The 16663-nt window shown below is 38.5% G+C and overlaps 1 protein-coding gene across 1 annotated transcript in view; it reads left to right on the top strand.

Annotated features, from left to right (window-relative positions):
- kiaa1549la (KIAA1549-like a) overlaps positions 1–16663 on the top strand; it is a gene marked incomplete at its 5' end in the record, with an annotated part of 127969 nt that overhangs the window by 58218 nt on the left and 53088 nt on the right. The window contains 2 exons of the mRNA XM_083916496.1: positions 3532–3665; positions 5458–5626. Coding sequence (XP_083772622.1) covers positions 3532–3665; positions 5458–5626 — 303 coding nt within the window. The remainder of the gene's footprint in view (positions 1–3531; positions 3666–5457; positions 5627–16663) is intronic.

Below are 16663 nucleotides of genomic sequence, written 5' to 3'. Positions count from 1 at the left end.
GCCCAGATGTGACTTGCTCCGCCCTTTTTATCGGGGATGCATCAGAGGTGACTTGTGTGGACTTCAGACAGCTAGGTATCCCAGAATGCATTTCGCCCTAACATCAATAAAGATGGCGCTAGGAAAGAAAAAACTACTTTGAGTTATAATTTTTGAAATACTACTGTATTTGTGTCCTGAAAAGCAGATTTAAGATATTTTTAGGCGAGACTACAGTTGTTTAAACTTTGAATCTGTTGTCAATGTATCAAGATAGAGCCTATTTTAAAATTTGCTTCGACATTCTCGGAGATGTGGGGTTCTGGGGAAACCCTGACAACCAAGACGAGCTTAGATGGTGACGTCATCAAGTCCGCTGCTGTTCCAATTGCAGAACGCCATACTGCCTCCTCCCGTTCTCCGGAGTTTGGACTCCTGAGTTGAACCTGCCAAGTCTGAACTACTAAGTCTAGTCCGAACTTGACAGACTTGGTATTGAGAAACGACTTATGTGTGTTGACTTTTTTTTTAAATGTTACTCTTTTGTAAACTTTATTGAAACACATTCACCTCTCTACTTCCAGTCCGTCCCCTATATGTTTCCCTCTTAAATCCACACACACATGTTCCTATTACACTTCTGCCCTTACTACAAGCCTGACTCAAAGTTAAAATTTCTGATTTCCATTGTTTTAACTCACTCTTTGATAGATATTAACTTAAAAGGCAATTTAATAGATGAAAATCTTATGATTAAAACTTTAACATGAAGGAGTCTTTATGAATGTGTCTGTGAACATCAGATTTATATATTGCTTTTCCAGATGCTCAAAGACGCTTATAACACGTTTAATGCAAAGTTGACATTGTTGTCGATGTCTTTTATGACAACATGACATTAAGCAAGACAATGTAACCTGTATGTATAAATATGTCATAGCAGGCCTGATTATCAGACTTAAAGAAAATATTTAGCTTTATGTGTCTTTATAAAATGGGGGACATTTCCATTCAGGCTACTATAAATGGCAATCAATCAAAAGTCCCTCCCTAGCTTCTGTTTTTTTTCAGGAAACATGTAAATATTTGTAATCAAATAGTGCTCTGCTTGCCGTTAGCGGAGCTCCCAGTGAACACAGCCTGGTGCAGAGACCAAGCACTGCTTCAGAGACCCATAGAGGCCAGTTTGACAATATGTAATACAGTACCAGGGTATTTTTCTTTCCGGTTTTGGCTCTTGTCAAATCTGGCTCAGTCTGCTAATAGGGCCGCTTTTTTAGCTTTAGACAACAAAAATACTTGGTTAGTGTTAGGCAGTGATGCCCAAATGAAGCTTCATGAACTGTTAGTTGTATTTGTTGGTTTAAGGACAAAGGCTATTAGAATGGCAATTCAGTGTTTTTCAACTCTTTGTGGCACAGAGAGCTCCATCTAGTGGACTAAGAAAATAGAGAAATGGTTCCTGAAGCTTCATTTGGCCATCACTAGGGTTAGGAAAACATCATGGATTTTAGCTGAGGGCTAAACCTTTTCTGTAATATTAAAGGGATTATGGTAAATGGCCAAATTACATATTTGATTGCTTGTAGTGTGCTGTATACTGCAGTAAAGACTATCCCGATGTTAGTGTGCAGCTGTGTATAAAGGAGGCTCTTTAGGCAAGAATGAAATCCTTTTCTGGCTTGTTTAGCTCATAAACCATAAATACATCAGTATGCCAATTCACCATGCACAGCACAATTTGAATAAGATTATCAAGTGGGTCACCACCGTTTGTGGCTGCAATGTGTTGCAAACTATGAGACTAGTGGATGATGTAGAGTCCCTTTTTGGGGGGGATGTAGCCTGCGCTCATAAGCACCACAACATTTGAATTTAGGTCAGAATGTTGTTCCACCTCTTTTATCACAGTCCTTATGGAGGTTTTTAAAAAGAGCGGAGCAAGACGGAGTGCAGGGAGAGGATGGAGGGCGACTGCAGTAAAAGCACAGAGACAACATTTATGAGATCCTCCATAATCTGTTGATGGATTCAATATTGTTTACCCTGTTCCCCCCCACTGTAACTGTGTGTGCTGCTGACAGACAATTACTCTCAGTTGTTCTCATTCTAGATAGAGCGGATAATCCTCTCCTTCTGTGTCCCTGCTGAGGTTTATCGGGCACACAGGAAACATCTATCTAGAACAATACTTTCATTAATACAGAAAACACAGCCCCAGATACAGATTCCTGATTGGTGTGGAGTTTCTAAATAATGTCTCTTTCCAAGTGCTTCAGTTAGTAGCTATGACAACAGGTAATTGTTGGTGCTATAGGAGATTTTCTATTAGAATGTTTAAACTGTAAATAATAACGATGATGATAGATTATGTAAAACAGGATGAAACCACATATAAATGATTTCAAAGTAATACCACTTTTTTTTGTCCACTTATACTTTGATACATTACCTAGTGTATGGTACGGGAAGAATAAAACAAATATAGTGTATATAGGAGAGGTAAACAAATTGGAAACTATCCTACTTATCAAGAACCAACAAAAACCACTGTTATTAAAAAAAAATGTTTTCACAATTGCGAAAACATTAAACCCAATTCCCTGAACCAAATGCTCTTAACCCAATTATTGAATCATTCACTCCTGTGAATGATGCACTTGTGTTGCAATAAGGCAAACACAGGCAGCAGAAGCTGAACATAACTACAACACAGCTGTCATCGTTTACACACGACTCAACTTATTGCTAAAGCACGCTTGATGACACTAGGATCCACTTGATCTTCATCATCACTTTCTAAGCACAGCAGAAGTCTTCTGTGGCAGATGTGGTGTCGCCTTTTCAGGCTCTACTTACAGTATACAATGTTCTGTACTAAGTTTAGAATATACATTTTTACATGTAAAAAAGGGAAAAAAGTATGTGTACACTACACACAATAGAGTTGTAGTAGTGGCTTTTCTGTAGTTACATGCCCTGACCACTGTGTTTTCCATTTTTTTATGCAGTGCATAAGGACTACCCAGTAGTGTTTATATACTGACTGGCTGGTTGTTTGATTTTGAGCACAGAAAAAATAGTTTTGAACCTATATTTGGCTAGAATAGTCAGAGGTTTTGTGAATGCAGTTTGGTTTTGTGTTAACAGTTTTCAGAATTCCAAGAAATGTGTCTTGTGAAAATCTGTAAATGCTCTTATAGTTTTGAGACTTGAGAGGCAGTTTTCCAGCCTTTATTATATAGAACAGACAGGAAATGGTGTGAGAGAGGAAGAAAGGACGGCATGCAGCAAAGGGCTGCAGGTCGGAGTCAAACCCGCGGCCGCTGCCTCGAGGACCTTCAGCCTCTTTACATGGGGCGACTGCTCTAACCCCCTTGCCCCCGGCCGCCCCAGCATAAATCATGTTTAATGTCAAAGTCATTTCCACTGTTTGTTTGTTTATTTCTTTTCCTTTATCCACAAATTGTTTATGTGCTGTACTTATTTACATACAGACTTACTGAATCTATTCAGTGTCAGTTAATTATCATTATCTATCTTTCCCTCCAGTGTTGCGGTTCGTCGGCCCAACAGATAACATCTACTCCTGCAGTTTTGTCCAGATGTTGGAGAAGAGGCTGGAAAACGCCTTTGAGGAGGCTCAGGACAAAGTGCTGGAGACCTACAGCAGGCTCACTGTGGAGGTACTACATGGCTTCACAGAGGCTATTTTAGTACAAAATGTAGACAGCCAAGTATGTCATCTTTGCATGTACAGTAGCAGCATGCTAATCAGGCTAATGTGAATAATAATGCTCTAGGTAAAAGTCTGTACACTTACAACAATACTACTTTTTATCTGCCCACTATATTGTGAGCACACGGTTGCTCTTCTGCAGTGCAAGTGTGTTACTGCAAATGAACACATAAAACACTGCACATTGCTCTGTAATTATTCTACCAAAGGTCACAATAGTCAGTGACTGCAGTGGCCTATTATGGTTTAATTCCAGAGACACAATCAAAGCTCATTCTTTCAGAGTGCTGTTTTATGTTGAAAGGAGTTATTTCTCCTCCCTTTGTCCTCTGCTTCTTTCTCTCTTTCTCATATGCTATCTGTTCTCCCTGACCGACAAGGTTCTGTCATAGGATATACATGCACAATTGCACACACCATCATAATCATAAAGTAGGTCTCAGCAAGCAGAGGCAGATCTAAGGTCCATTCATAATTCATCCTCTGAAATATTAACACTCATGGAGGAATGTGATGGGAATTCCTCGTATCTTGTATCATCCTCCACTTTACTATGGTGACTCAGTCACATTGTTTTCAGAGCACCACGCAGGTCTTATTATAGAAAGAAAAAAACATGTTTATTCAAAGTGTCATACTGTGTCTGGAGCTCTGTTATGCATTCTTTATGGACATCTTAGACAATTGGTATGATATCATTAGATATTTCTCTCAATTATACATGCGCCCGCTGCGGCCTGTTTATGTGTTTGGTATACAGGAATTCTTCTTCATGTTCATCCTCTGTGTGGGACATGGCGCTGAGGCCTTTTTTTTCAAAGACCATGCATGCAGCTATTTGAGTTCTGGCCAAAAGAACATATCATGTGTCTTTTTAAAATGGGGGGATTGCAGACATTTTTAGGTTTCAGTTTCAATTTATTATATTTACAAAACAGTTATATACAAGTATGATCATAAGACATGATGACGATCTGTGAAATGGGACATCCTTATCTCCTGTAAAGCTTGTGCATATATTGGCCCAGGCACTAAGCAGAAAGTAAATACGTGTTAAATACTGACACATTGTTAATATTAGCAAACCACACTGAAGCTCATACATTTCAGTGCAAGCTTTCTGCCCTATGGCACTAAGGGAGATAAGTGGTTATATTTATAAAGATATTTTGTTTATGTTCTTCATAGGGATGTTGTTTTTTTGAATTAATGAGATGTGTATTATATTCACATTTTAAAAGTGTATGTTAGGCATTTCAAAATACACATTTTATGTCCTTGGTGGTTGACTGCAGGACGCTTCTTCTCATTTTCCACCATATTCAACACTTCAGAAACTCAGAACACTGAGTGAGACAGAGAAGATTTGACAATTATTGAGGAAGAGTCACACATTGATTATTTTTCTTGTACACACAAGCACACATACCATGCCTAACCAGTTTAAAGCATGCAGAGTACCTTACATATTACATTCCTACTGTATTTAATAATACTCTACTGTAATGTACTTTTTGTGGAAAGTAGTGACCTGATTTTAACTTCAAGGGACATAAATAAAAATTTTCTAATATATAAATATTTGAGAATATCTTTGTGATAGGTTTCTTCTATCCCTGATTCTTACTTTATGTAAAAAAACAATCAAAATATTGACCTTGTTCTTCTGGGTCACAGGAGGATAAATAAATTGTTGAATAATCGTGTCATAACTGCAAAAATAATTTGTTTATCCTCAGATCCAAAAAGTGTTCCAGGAGCCGGGCTCTCCATCAGTCTCTCTGTTATATGTGGTGAAGAACCAGGATGCCATTCTTAACGGGACCATCTCCAGTGGCCTCCTCAACCAGCTGACCGCAGAGCTGGTGGGATACTTTCTCTTCTACCCACCCATGGTCATCGCTGAGCGTGAGTAAAACCACAATACACCTTCAGGTCGTGAGAGACAGCACATAAAGCTAATTAACAATCAGTGTATTTGAGTGTGATCTCAGCTCTCTCGGCTACCTTCCTCTCTTCTGTGCAGTCATTCTTACTGGAACACAGTAGCTAACAAATGTGTTCCCATTAAATGTGCCCTGTGACGTTTTCTTCAAATCTTGTGTTTCTCAACAAGATGCATTAAGCGTATCCTGAATTCTTAAACTTTTTTCTGTAATTTACCGCCTTTTAAACATGATTTCATCCTAGACCACAAAAATAACTTTTGGTAGAAAAAGACTATATAAAGATATACAATACTGCTACTACAATACAATAGAAACAACTTTGTAACTAAAAACACTCACTAACCAATTTTTTGTCATCATGCGGTAACACTAAGACGGCATTGTAGTTGTCGTTTTGATAAGTTGCACTAAGAATTCAGTGATACACAACTGTTTGTGCTTCACTGAGGATTTTTTTCCATTTTCTGTGTTTTCAGCTGCTAAAATTCAACAACAAATCCAATTTCAAGATTTTTGTCTGTCATTCAAAAGTGACTTCTCGCTCACGTAGCGTAATTGTGAACATGATTGTATTTGTTGTTACTGGATCTAAAATGTAGTACATTCATATTTTTTATTGTACTTATAATCCTATAATTAGTTCTAGGAATCATGTACGACTGATATTTTTTCCAAAGTACCCCAGTGGAAAAGCATGATACCAGCTGCAGGAATATACGACATGACTCCCAATCATAAGATTGTGCGTTACAAACAAAAATGGGCACCCACCCAAATATTGTTCCATTGCGCAAGTGGTCCTCATTCTGAAGTATTACAGACTACATTATTTCTGGAAAGACATGGTTCTCTTGAATTTTTCTAATGCACATAACAAATTCCATTCACCTCTATTATATTAGGGGGAGATATAAATCTCTAAATTCTAAAATATCAAAACCTGAAAACATCAGGACCTCCAATTCACTTGATAGCAAATTAGTATGATTTATTCCACGGAACATACTTTTGTTGTAATTCTATGTTTAATCCAAAAAGCTGATGAGCACAGTGCTTTCCATACAATTAAAGGTCGCATGTTTACGCATATGCAAGTTTGCAAGTGAGGTCATCTTGCAACTTGTGTGGATATCTTGAGCAGCCAGCAGCAACATAAGTTTGCATCACTGCTCGTGAACATTTCGTCCTTCACTCGTTGCTCATCGCTGAGTAATCAGCAACAGTGTTGCTTTGTTCTTATGGCTACACAAAGACTGGTTGATCCCATTATTAATGGTGCATGGACAACAAATTAAAGTTCAGTCAGAATGTTTGATCATTCATTTGATGTACCTCCAAGCCATCTTCTCGGAGGCACTGCTGGACAATTATGATACATTTGAAAAGGCTGTAAATGAAAATGAGTCATTTATCTGTCGACGAGGCACATGGCTCTGACAGTTGCCATGTTTAACAAGAATATCCGGTTTGTAATGTTTGGCCAAATGCCGCAGTAATACATTGAATAGTATATTGTATGCCTCCGTGCCAGTGATAGGCTGTAGCTGGAGCCATTGTGTTGTCGGTCTGTTCTTCATCTGTACCATTCTTGTGAAAGCGCTCAGGAACCTCTGGAAGGATTTTCTACAAATGTGACAGGAATTGCAACTTGGTCTCACAGATGAACTGATTGGGGGCACCCAGAGGCTCAGTGGTTCTAGCAGTTGCCCCATATATAGAGGCTAAAAGTCCTCACCGCAGTGAGGCTTGGTCCTTTGCTGCACGTATCCTCCTCTCTCTCTACCATTTCCTGTCAACCTCCAGCTGTTCAATCTAAAAAAGGGATTTAACAGGAAAAAAATATGAAGTGTTGACATTTTATATCCCAAAATGCAAAGGTCAACTTCACTGTGACATCATAATGTTTCATAACTCAGGAACAGATGGGGAGACATTAGGTCAGATACTGAATTGGTGATACTTATGTTAACTATTAGTTAAATCTGGGTAGTCTGGATGTAAACTTGACTGGATGGTGGAGGTAAATAACCACAAAGTAATTCTAGTAGAGTCAATGGTACCATGTCAGAGCTTATTTCCACTGTACTATAAAAAAAACCCATTATGTCTGCCATTTTAAGAGTTTCATCCAAACCAACATTTGAGAACGCTGAAGTACATCACAGGATCAGTGTTGATATTCGGCCGACTTGACATTATCTAACCGGTGTTATTTTAGCTTTTATATCAACTCATTTTCATCCTGTATTGCCTTTTGCACATTTTGATTTATATTCCTCCAAGGTAAAGAGCACACTAATAGACTTGGACATGCTGATGAACATCTTTTTTTTAATAGAAAAAAAATGTAACTACTTAAAAACTAAACTACTAATTTGGCAGGAGGATGAGTGGGAGACATATTTTTATCTAAGTAGCTTCAGTGTTACCCTCAGGCTGTGAAGGTTGACTTGAAAACACCACAATGATAGAAGCTGTACCCACATCCCTGCTCCATGTCTTTTAATGAGCGTCTCAGCAGCAGGAAGGGAACAAGCGTACAGAGGCTGAGCTTGAATCCTAAAAAGGATTTTTTACATTCAGGGCTTTATTTTAATCTTGAAAGGCTTGCCAGACAAAGGTTGGATGGAGGACTGCCAGCAGTGAAGGGTTACAATATTGACACAAAGACACAAAGATATTTTGAGCTAAAGAGGGGGACAGAAGAAGACCTAACCTGACTTATAGTGAGTGGTGCTGCTTTTTTTTTTACCCAAGAAGTTTAAATTAGGAAGAGTTAGGTCTCTTCAGGCTAATTTTATAGTCATTGCTTAACAGTTGTCTATCTCTGTAGCAGTGTGCTAACAGTTTCATAGCCGTATGTAGGGTGCTTTCAGCAACACTGACTACTGAGAACCATTGCGGTCCACTGCAGGTCAATGAATGATTCATGACTTAGCGTATGTTTGACCTGGGGGGGATTCAGGATAACCCTTGTGTAAGTAAAGAAGGACTAGATTATGGCCTGCAGAGTAGAAAGAACCTCAGATTTCAGCCCTGTCTCCCACAGAATACGTAAATATACTACTAATACTGTATGTCTGTGTGTTTTTCTGAAATATGTATGTGCTGTGATTTTCAGTTGCCACAAATGCCAGTCCGCCAGAAGAGCCTGTACTGTAAAAAAAGAATGTCCCTAAGGGGACAACTAATAAACTACCTAACTGACCAACTGACTAACTAATACATTTAGATGGACACACATCCCTGTTATCCTTTTGCTGCACAGAAATCAAAGAGAAGAAAATCAGTGTGGTTGGTGTGGGTACAATGAGCTGTACTTTGATACTGAAGGTTGGGATTCACATCTCTGTGTTCTCAGCGTGTTGTTAGGTTTAGACTGCTACAGCGGTTGGTTTACTACACTTTTTTTCTTTTTTTTCCCAGATTATTTTTTGGCAGTTTTCAAGTATTTTATTATATAGGACAGACAGGAAATGGGGAGAGGGGGAGACATGCAGCAAAGGGCCACAGGTCGGAGTCGAATCCGTGGCCGCTGCCTCGAGGACCACACTTTTTTAAACAATTGCTCGATTGCCTATAATGGGCAAGGGAATAGCGCATGGTCATGAACTTGTATGGAATTATCACGAGAGAGAGTGAGATAGAGAGAGAGAGAGAGCGAGAGCGAGAGCGAGAGCGAGAGCGAGAGCGAGAGAGAGAGAGAGAGAGAGAGAGAGAGAGAGAGAGAGAGAGAGAAAACCACAATAATAAATAATAATAATAATACAAATATGACTATAACTAATTATAGCAGTGGGTATAATAGAATAATATGAAGAGTAGCAATAATAGCAGTAATGTTAATATAAAAATGATTAAAAATAATAATATAAGCAGTAACCACGATCCAGGTGCCACCACAATTCAAGGAAACCTGCACTCTGGGAAAGAATCTAACTTCGTAACATGCATTAATGCAACATAAATGCATACAGATGAAGAGAGAGAGGAGCTCAGTATATCAAGTCTCCCTGCAGACTAAGCTTATAGCAGCATAACTAAGGGCTGCTCCAAGGCAAACTGGAGCCAGCCCTAAGCTTTATCAAAGAGGAAAGTTTTAAGTCTACTCTTGAACTTGGAGACTGTGTCTGCCTCCCAAACTAAAACTGGGAGCTGGTTCACAATAGAGCAGCTGAAAGCTCTGAGTGACTCTGCATTCTGAGACTGCAATGTTCTTGCCAGGTAATAAGGTACTATGAGCTCTTTAAGATACGATGGAGCCTGATCATTAGGAATGTAGTCAAGGAGATTGATTTGAAATTTTATTCCTGATTTTACAGGGATCCAGTGCAGAGAAGCTAATACGCTGTACGGGTCAGTACACATGCTCCGCACACCAAACAGCAAACAGACAAAGTTAGCAAATGGCTGATCACCAAAGTGGAGCAGCTAATGAGTTAGGTATGTCACTCAGGGCTTGGAGGAGACTAAAAGAGTAAAGAGTAAAGGACAGTTAAAGCGATACTACATGACACATTGATTTTGCCTTTATTTCCCAAGATTCTCTTGGGTTTGCTTCAACGACAACATCCCGTTACGTGTTGTGACATGCTCAAATGTACTTTGCCTGGAGCACAAGTAGAAAAAGTAGTCATGATGTTATATCAATAAGACAGCATCTGTCTGGTCATGTCTACATGCTTACTGTAGATTTAACCTTAACCATTCAAGGTCAATGCCTAACCTTAACCATTTTGCCAGAGTTTCATAAATGTTGGGTTACCATGTAGAAATGACCCATCACCACCATAAGCTACGACCAGGCCAAGTCACCTTCATCAGGTGGGTATAAAACAGGCCTCCAAATAAATGCTAATGTTGCTCCATGTCTGCTGAATGCATATATTTGCAAGTGTTAACACGTTCACTACATCAACTTCATCAACAGCCATTATACAGGTATATCATTTTATGTGATGTGCAGCTTGTTGTGAAATTTCCAAAGTTACAGAGTTTCCAAAAATAACCGATTAGTTGAGCTTTAGGGTCAGGGGGAAATAAGGGTTGAATATTTAAAAATCATTGCTGCTCATCTTGTGCTTCAAATCCACATTTTCAATATTAAAGATCACAATCTCTCCCAAACCTTCACCAAATGCTTTGAGCTGACTAAAATTAATCTCACATTGTCAGACCATACTCCAGTGCTGGATCGTGGTCTGACTGCACGAGTTAACGTTCTGGTGTATGGGGGGAAAAAAAATGCTCCAGGCTGCTTTTATTTCTTTGAACCAATCCTAATCCTTTTGGGCAGCACTAATCCCCAGATGCAGCGACGGTGCAAAAGAGAAAGTGGAGGTAGTGGAAGGTGCCTGAGACACTATATTAAGCCAGACTAACTAAACTAAACGTTAATCATGCTTACCAGGAAACATCTGAAATAAGATGAGCGTCAATAACAGCATTTCTCCACTTATGTTGATGAAAATGATGTAACCAGGGTGAAACCACAAAAACACATTTGGTAATATATGAATTAATCTTTTAGGAGACCCACAAGGTTCTCCTGAATACTTTATATAGTGAATGAATAGTTGAGCAATAACCAGGTAGGGGCCAAATAAGGGCCAGTCAGAGTCATTTTTTTACTCTTCATTTGTCTCATGTGCTATCATTTACTCTGCAAAGTAAATCATTCCTGTCCGTCAACAGTAAACATGAATTACTACACACATACATTGTGTTTGTTTTATTTAACTCCAACTATCTTTAAGTACTGAGGAAAGCGCTATATTAAAATGATCTATTATAATAATAATAATAATTATCATTATTATAATTAAAAGACATTAAAAACATTAGTGAATGACCATAGACCAGCCACATGAGCTCTGTTTGTGTCCCACTGGAGCCTCTAATGCCATCTGTGAGATTTAAAAAGGGCAAACAGCTGTACAGCTCCTATCATCTGAATCATGCCATGGGCAATCTGTTGTCCATGTCCCCTGAATGAGCTAATTTTAGTATGGTGAGATTAGATTAGTATCTATTTGGGCGTACTCTCAACACCCAAAGGGCTAAAACATCACACTTCACATGGTTACATCCAAACCCACTTGGCATCACCACGGAAACTCTGTCTGTTCCCTTAAAAAAGCTGCCTCTTTTAATAATCGTAAAACAATGAACAAATGATTACACGATCTTATAAAACGATAAAGTAGATTCATTATCAGACACGTCAGTCACAACAGTGAGTAGTCCAGACATGTATTGGTTCAGATACACTGACTGCGGTTATACTGAGAGCTTCACAGAAGCCGTCTGGATATTGACCTTCACTACCTGTTTATATGCAGGGAGTCAATGCTCGCATCTGCCTCCATGGCCACAGCATGTAACCATTCGACCGGGGAGTAGTCAGTACCAAGCTTAACTGGAGATTCACAAGCTCTACTTTGAAGAAAAAAACAGTATATATGCAGCCCTCTTTCCCATTTCCCACCAACAAAATAGCAAATGTGTACTCTGCCATAAGGCATATCAAAGAAAGTCAGTGTGTTATTTTAAAATGAAGAAATCATATTTTTTTCCCCCGTCTTGACGTGCACCATTTGCATTAGCTGCAAAAAACAGGATGATGTAAATTGAATTACCTACCATAGGTATTGACTGCACCTGTCTTAACATGTCTGCCTATAACAGTCATCCAGTGTAGTATCAGCTGATATTAGCTCATTGCAGGTATAGTGGTATGGCTGTGTATTTCAGCTGGTAAGTGACAAGAAACTGAAGCACAGGAATGTCAGCGATATGTTTTGAACACTGTCACCATTTTATAGCATGTGGCACACACATATAGCAGAGGATTATTTTTTTTAGATATATTTTTCAACTGTAAATAGTCTGTCAAATACATTTCCTGGTTGTAATTGTAAAAAAAATCCTTTTCAAAAATATTTATTTATGTTATGTAATTGGCTCATATATGATCCTATTACGTAACTCTCTTATATCAATATTGGTATCAACCTAAAATATATTGTATCATTCGGGTTATAGTGTTCACATCTGTATTGCTATACTGATATACGTATATATATATATATATATATATATATATATATATATATATATATATATATATATATATATATATGTGTGTGTTTATACAGTAAATATATATTTATATATGTGTGTGTTTATACAGTAAATATATATTTATATATGTTTATATATATATGTTTATACAGTAAATATATATATATATATATATGTGTGTGTGTGTGTTTTCTTAATGTCAAAAAATAAAAGACACAATACACAAAAAGACAAAAAACTATTAACTGATTTTGATTCAAGTACTGCCCGTGCAGTCAAAACAACCAATGCCAAAAACACATCAGTGAGCCACACACACTGTAGTTGACTTCCCCAAATACACCAGCCTACTGCTGGAAACACTGCACTAGAGCACCAAAGGTGTATTACTCTGGAGTCAAAATAGTCCTTAACAAATGCTCTGTTTCCTCCTGTTTAAGTAGCATTTGCTAAAGACTACAGTTCCCTGCTGTTTTAAGAAATGTTGAGCCTTTAAAAAAAAGAAAACATGTTATTTAGATTAACATCGTCCATAGGAACGAATAAGCTCAGTGCCACAGACCAATGCTTGGCCTTTTAGTGGGATTTATTGACAGTTAGACAGGAACCAGCCTCATCCTTTAGAACATCATTTATATATTTGCTTATCATTATATTGGAACAGAAGCTTTTACTGGAGCGTTAATGAAATGCATGTACTGGATTTGTCTGCCCGTTGAACTGATTCTCTTAGGCACTGGATCCGTCTGAAACGTAACACTCCAGTGCTGTTTGTCTTACATGTTTATGTGAGCGTGTTGAAGGAGAGCTCAGTGAATGTAAATGTGCTCACGTAAAAAGGCAAGAGGGAGACAGTCAGAGTGCTGAGCGGAAACACTCGCTGGTATTAACAGCTACTGCCGCTGCACCGCCATTGACTCGAGCTAAACACAATTCTCGGCAGACAGCCAGCTCGGAGGAGTTATGTGGAGACAGATGGTGAACCAGGCAGATGGGAAATAAGGAGAGAGAGGTTGAAGGATGAGTAGAACACAGAAAGAGGCTGAAGGACTGAGGGAGTGATGATGGGTCGATAAAGACGGAAGGAGACAGTCGGCTAGACGGAAAAGGAACAGGCATTTTAGGAAATGAGCAGGCTGACAGGTAAACAGGGAGAGAATGAGGCAGGTGCAGAGGCACATGGGCAGAAAGGAAGGGTGATAGCTGGTGTGGATGGATAGAGGAAGTAGACAGTGAGAGGTAAGAAGGGAAAAGTTAGAATGAAACCTGACAAGAAGTCTTATAATCCTTGCCAAGGGCCAGGGCTAAAGATCCCCTCGTCTGCAGATCTGTCGCTGCAGCACACAATCATCCTGATGTCATATTTACATGGATGGATCCCTAAAAATCTTTTAATAAACAAATCATACTAAATATGCATGAATAAATACATAATATATCATTTCTTAACCTGACTGAAGTATTAAAAAACACCAGTCAAAGGCATATTTAGCACATAATTAAGGTTTTCTCTCTGTTTTTTCATCTCAGACTGTTTTTGTGCTAAAGTGAATTTCTTAGTTCAGCTGCAGCCAATATGAGGATTTAGCAGTCTGACTTACACACATCAAAAATGTGTATGTATTTTCTTTAGCATGTCAGAAACTCCTTTGTCTAACTTTTCATATCCCAAATGCCTTCACTAACACACTACCTGAGGAGATTGTTTTCCAACCTGTAAATAAATTAAGGGAAAACACTCATCAAAAATCATCACTTGGTAAATTTTGAGATTTTGGGCTATTTTCCTTCCTTGTCATGTCTTCTTTTAGACCGGTGGAAAGGAAACATCCCAAATAGACATATAGGTGTTTATTTTACTACACTTGTCTGTTTGTGTCTGAATATTTCTCCTGAATTCACCAAATTTCAGAAAAGTTGTTATACAAAAAATCATTTCCCAGTCTTAATGTCAGTAATCGACAGGGGACGTTTCACTGTGATATCTATATATTAGCTAACATTTGACCCTTTTCAGCTGTAGTGAAAAGTCTTAGTTTTACAATTAATATCTCCACAGGTTGTTTTCTCAAAGTCAGAAATCTTCACTTCAGCAGCACTTATAGACACAAACTTTACAGTTTCGCCCCTATCGATATTCTGAAGGTTTTTTTACAGTGGAAATAATGGGTATAAAATGGACAGTGAAATCAATAGGCCTAATCATAGCATGGAGCCATTTGCCCTCTAATGAGAGGAAAGAGATCAACCACAAACATTGTTCCAGTATGATCTAATCTGTAGCATTTCATCAACTCACTGTCGTGCAGTGTTTGGAGAAGATTTCCCCTACCTTTTTGTATTTCTGCCATTTTCTCCTATGCTTAAGAAACTCTAAAGCTTCTTAGAGGTAGAGCGGGTCGTCCTCAATTCGAAAGATCGATCATTCGATCCCCAGCTCCTCCGCATGTCAAAGTGTCCTTGGGCAAGACGCTGAACTCCAAATTGCTCCCCGAGCTGCACGTGTGTGTGTGAATGTGGTCTGAATGATTAGATTATTGAGCTTCTGCCATCAGTGTGAATGTCTGTGTGAATGTGACACTGTGTAAAAGCGCCTTAAGTAGTCGGAAGACGAGAATGTGAATAACTTTTATCTTAACTAGGATCTAGTTTTAACTATTAAGGGAAATTCTTGGAAAATCTCTTTATTCTATGATATACAGTATATATATATATATATATATATATATATATATATAAAATATGCCCCATTTCAACACTTTGAAACAACTTAAATGTGGTCGTAGCTCAGTTAAATCCTCCCAAATTATGGAGTGTCTCTCCTGCCTGGCTGCTGACAGGCTGTCAGCTGAAGTCAGTCACACTGTACGGCAGTGGAGGAATTTGTACCAACCTCCGGCTCATGAGTTCTTTAGCCGACCAACAACCAACAATGAGAAGAAACAAGTCATGTTGCTCTCCATTTCCATCACCCCTCTCTGCTTCTATCCCAGTTAGTTCTGTAGTTAAGTCATTGAGACAAGACTCACTTTGTAAAAGTTGACAGCCCGTCGTGCTGTTATCCTGCCTGTTCTGTGTGTAATGATGCTGATTGAAAAAACTTGACTTGGAGGCTTCTCGCATGATGGACGGGCAGCTCTACTGTAACACACGTAAAGTTAGGTTAATACTTCAACAGTAGTACTGGATGGTTTCCAGGCCTCTGGATGTAATACCTGCCATGTGTAGTTTGCAGCAAACCTCTTTCCTAGAAATTAGGTATATATACTATATAATGTGTCTTAGCGAATAAGTTTAGAGGGAAACGCTGTTGCCCAGTTGGTTGAGGCTATGTTTTATAGAACATAATCTTTATGTCCTCTTTTGGCTACCACATAGGTGAAAGTAATGAAAGCCCTCCCCCCTTTAATTAAATTAAACTAAATTCTATTTACAGTGCAAAATCATAGCAAAAGTTATGATTTACATAGACCCAACAATTCCCCCGTTGAGTACAGTGGCAACGAAAACCTTCCCTTTAACAGGCAGCAACGTCTATGGAGGACGGCCAAGAAAAGGAGAGAGAAAAACAGACAGGCAGATGGATAGAGAGAGACAAAGACAGACACAAAGACAAAAAAAAAGAGACACTTCCAGAGATGCAAGCATCCACATAATAATAGCTATAGTAATGTTAATATGACTTATATGTTATGGCAGTTAATATGGAAGAATAGTAGAAACAAGCACAGCCAAGGTGACAGAATATGACAATGATTATAATAATTATGGTGGTAAATATGATCGATGATGAATAGTGGTAATAACAGCTGTGATACAGTGAGACATACCACTGATGGTGTTTTTATTTCATAATTAATAAGACTAATGAAAGTTTATATAAGTAAGAGTAATAATAGTAGCAGAAAGCGTC

The sequence above is a fragment of the Echiichthys vipera genome (assembly GCF_963691815.1).
Source record: "Echiichthys vipera genome assembly, chromosome: 7".
In the NCBI taxonomy this organism is placed as follows: domain Eukaryota; kingdom Metazoa; phylum Chordata; class Actinopteri; order Perciformes; family Trachinidae; genus Echiichthys; species Echiichthys vipera.
Note: the sequence above shows the minus strand (reverse complement) of the source record. Positions and strands in the feature narration are given on the sequence as shown.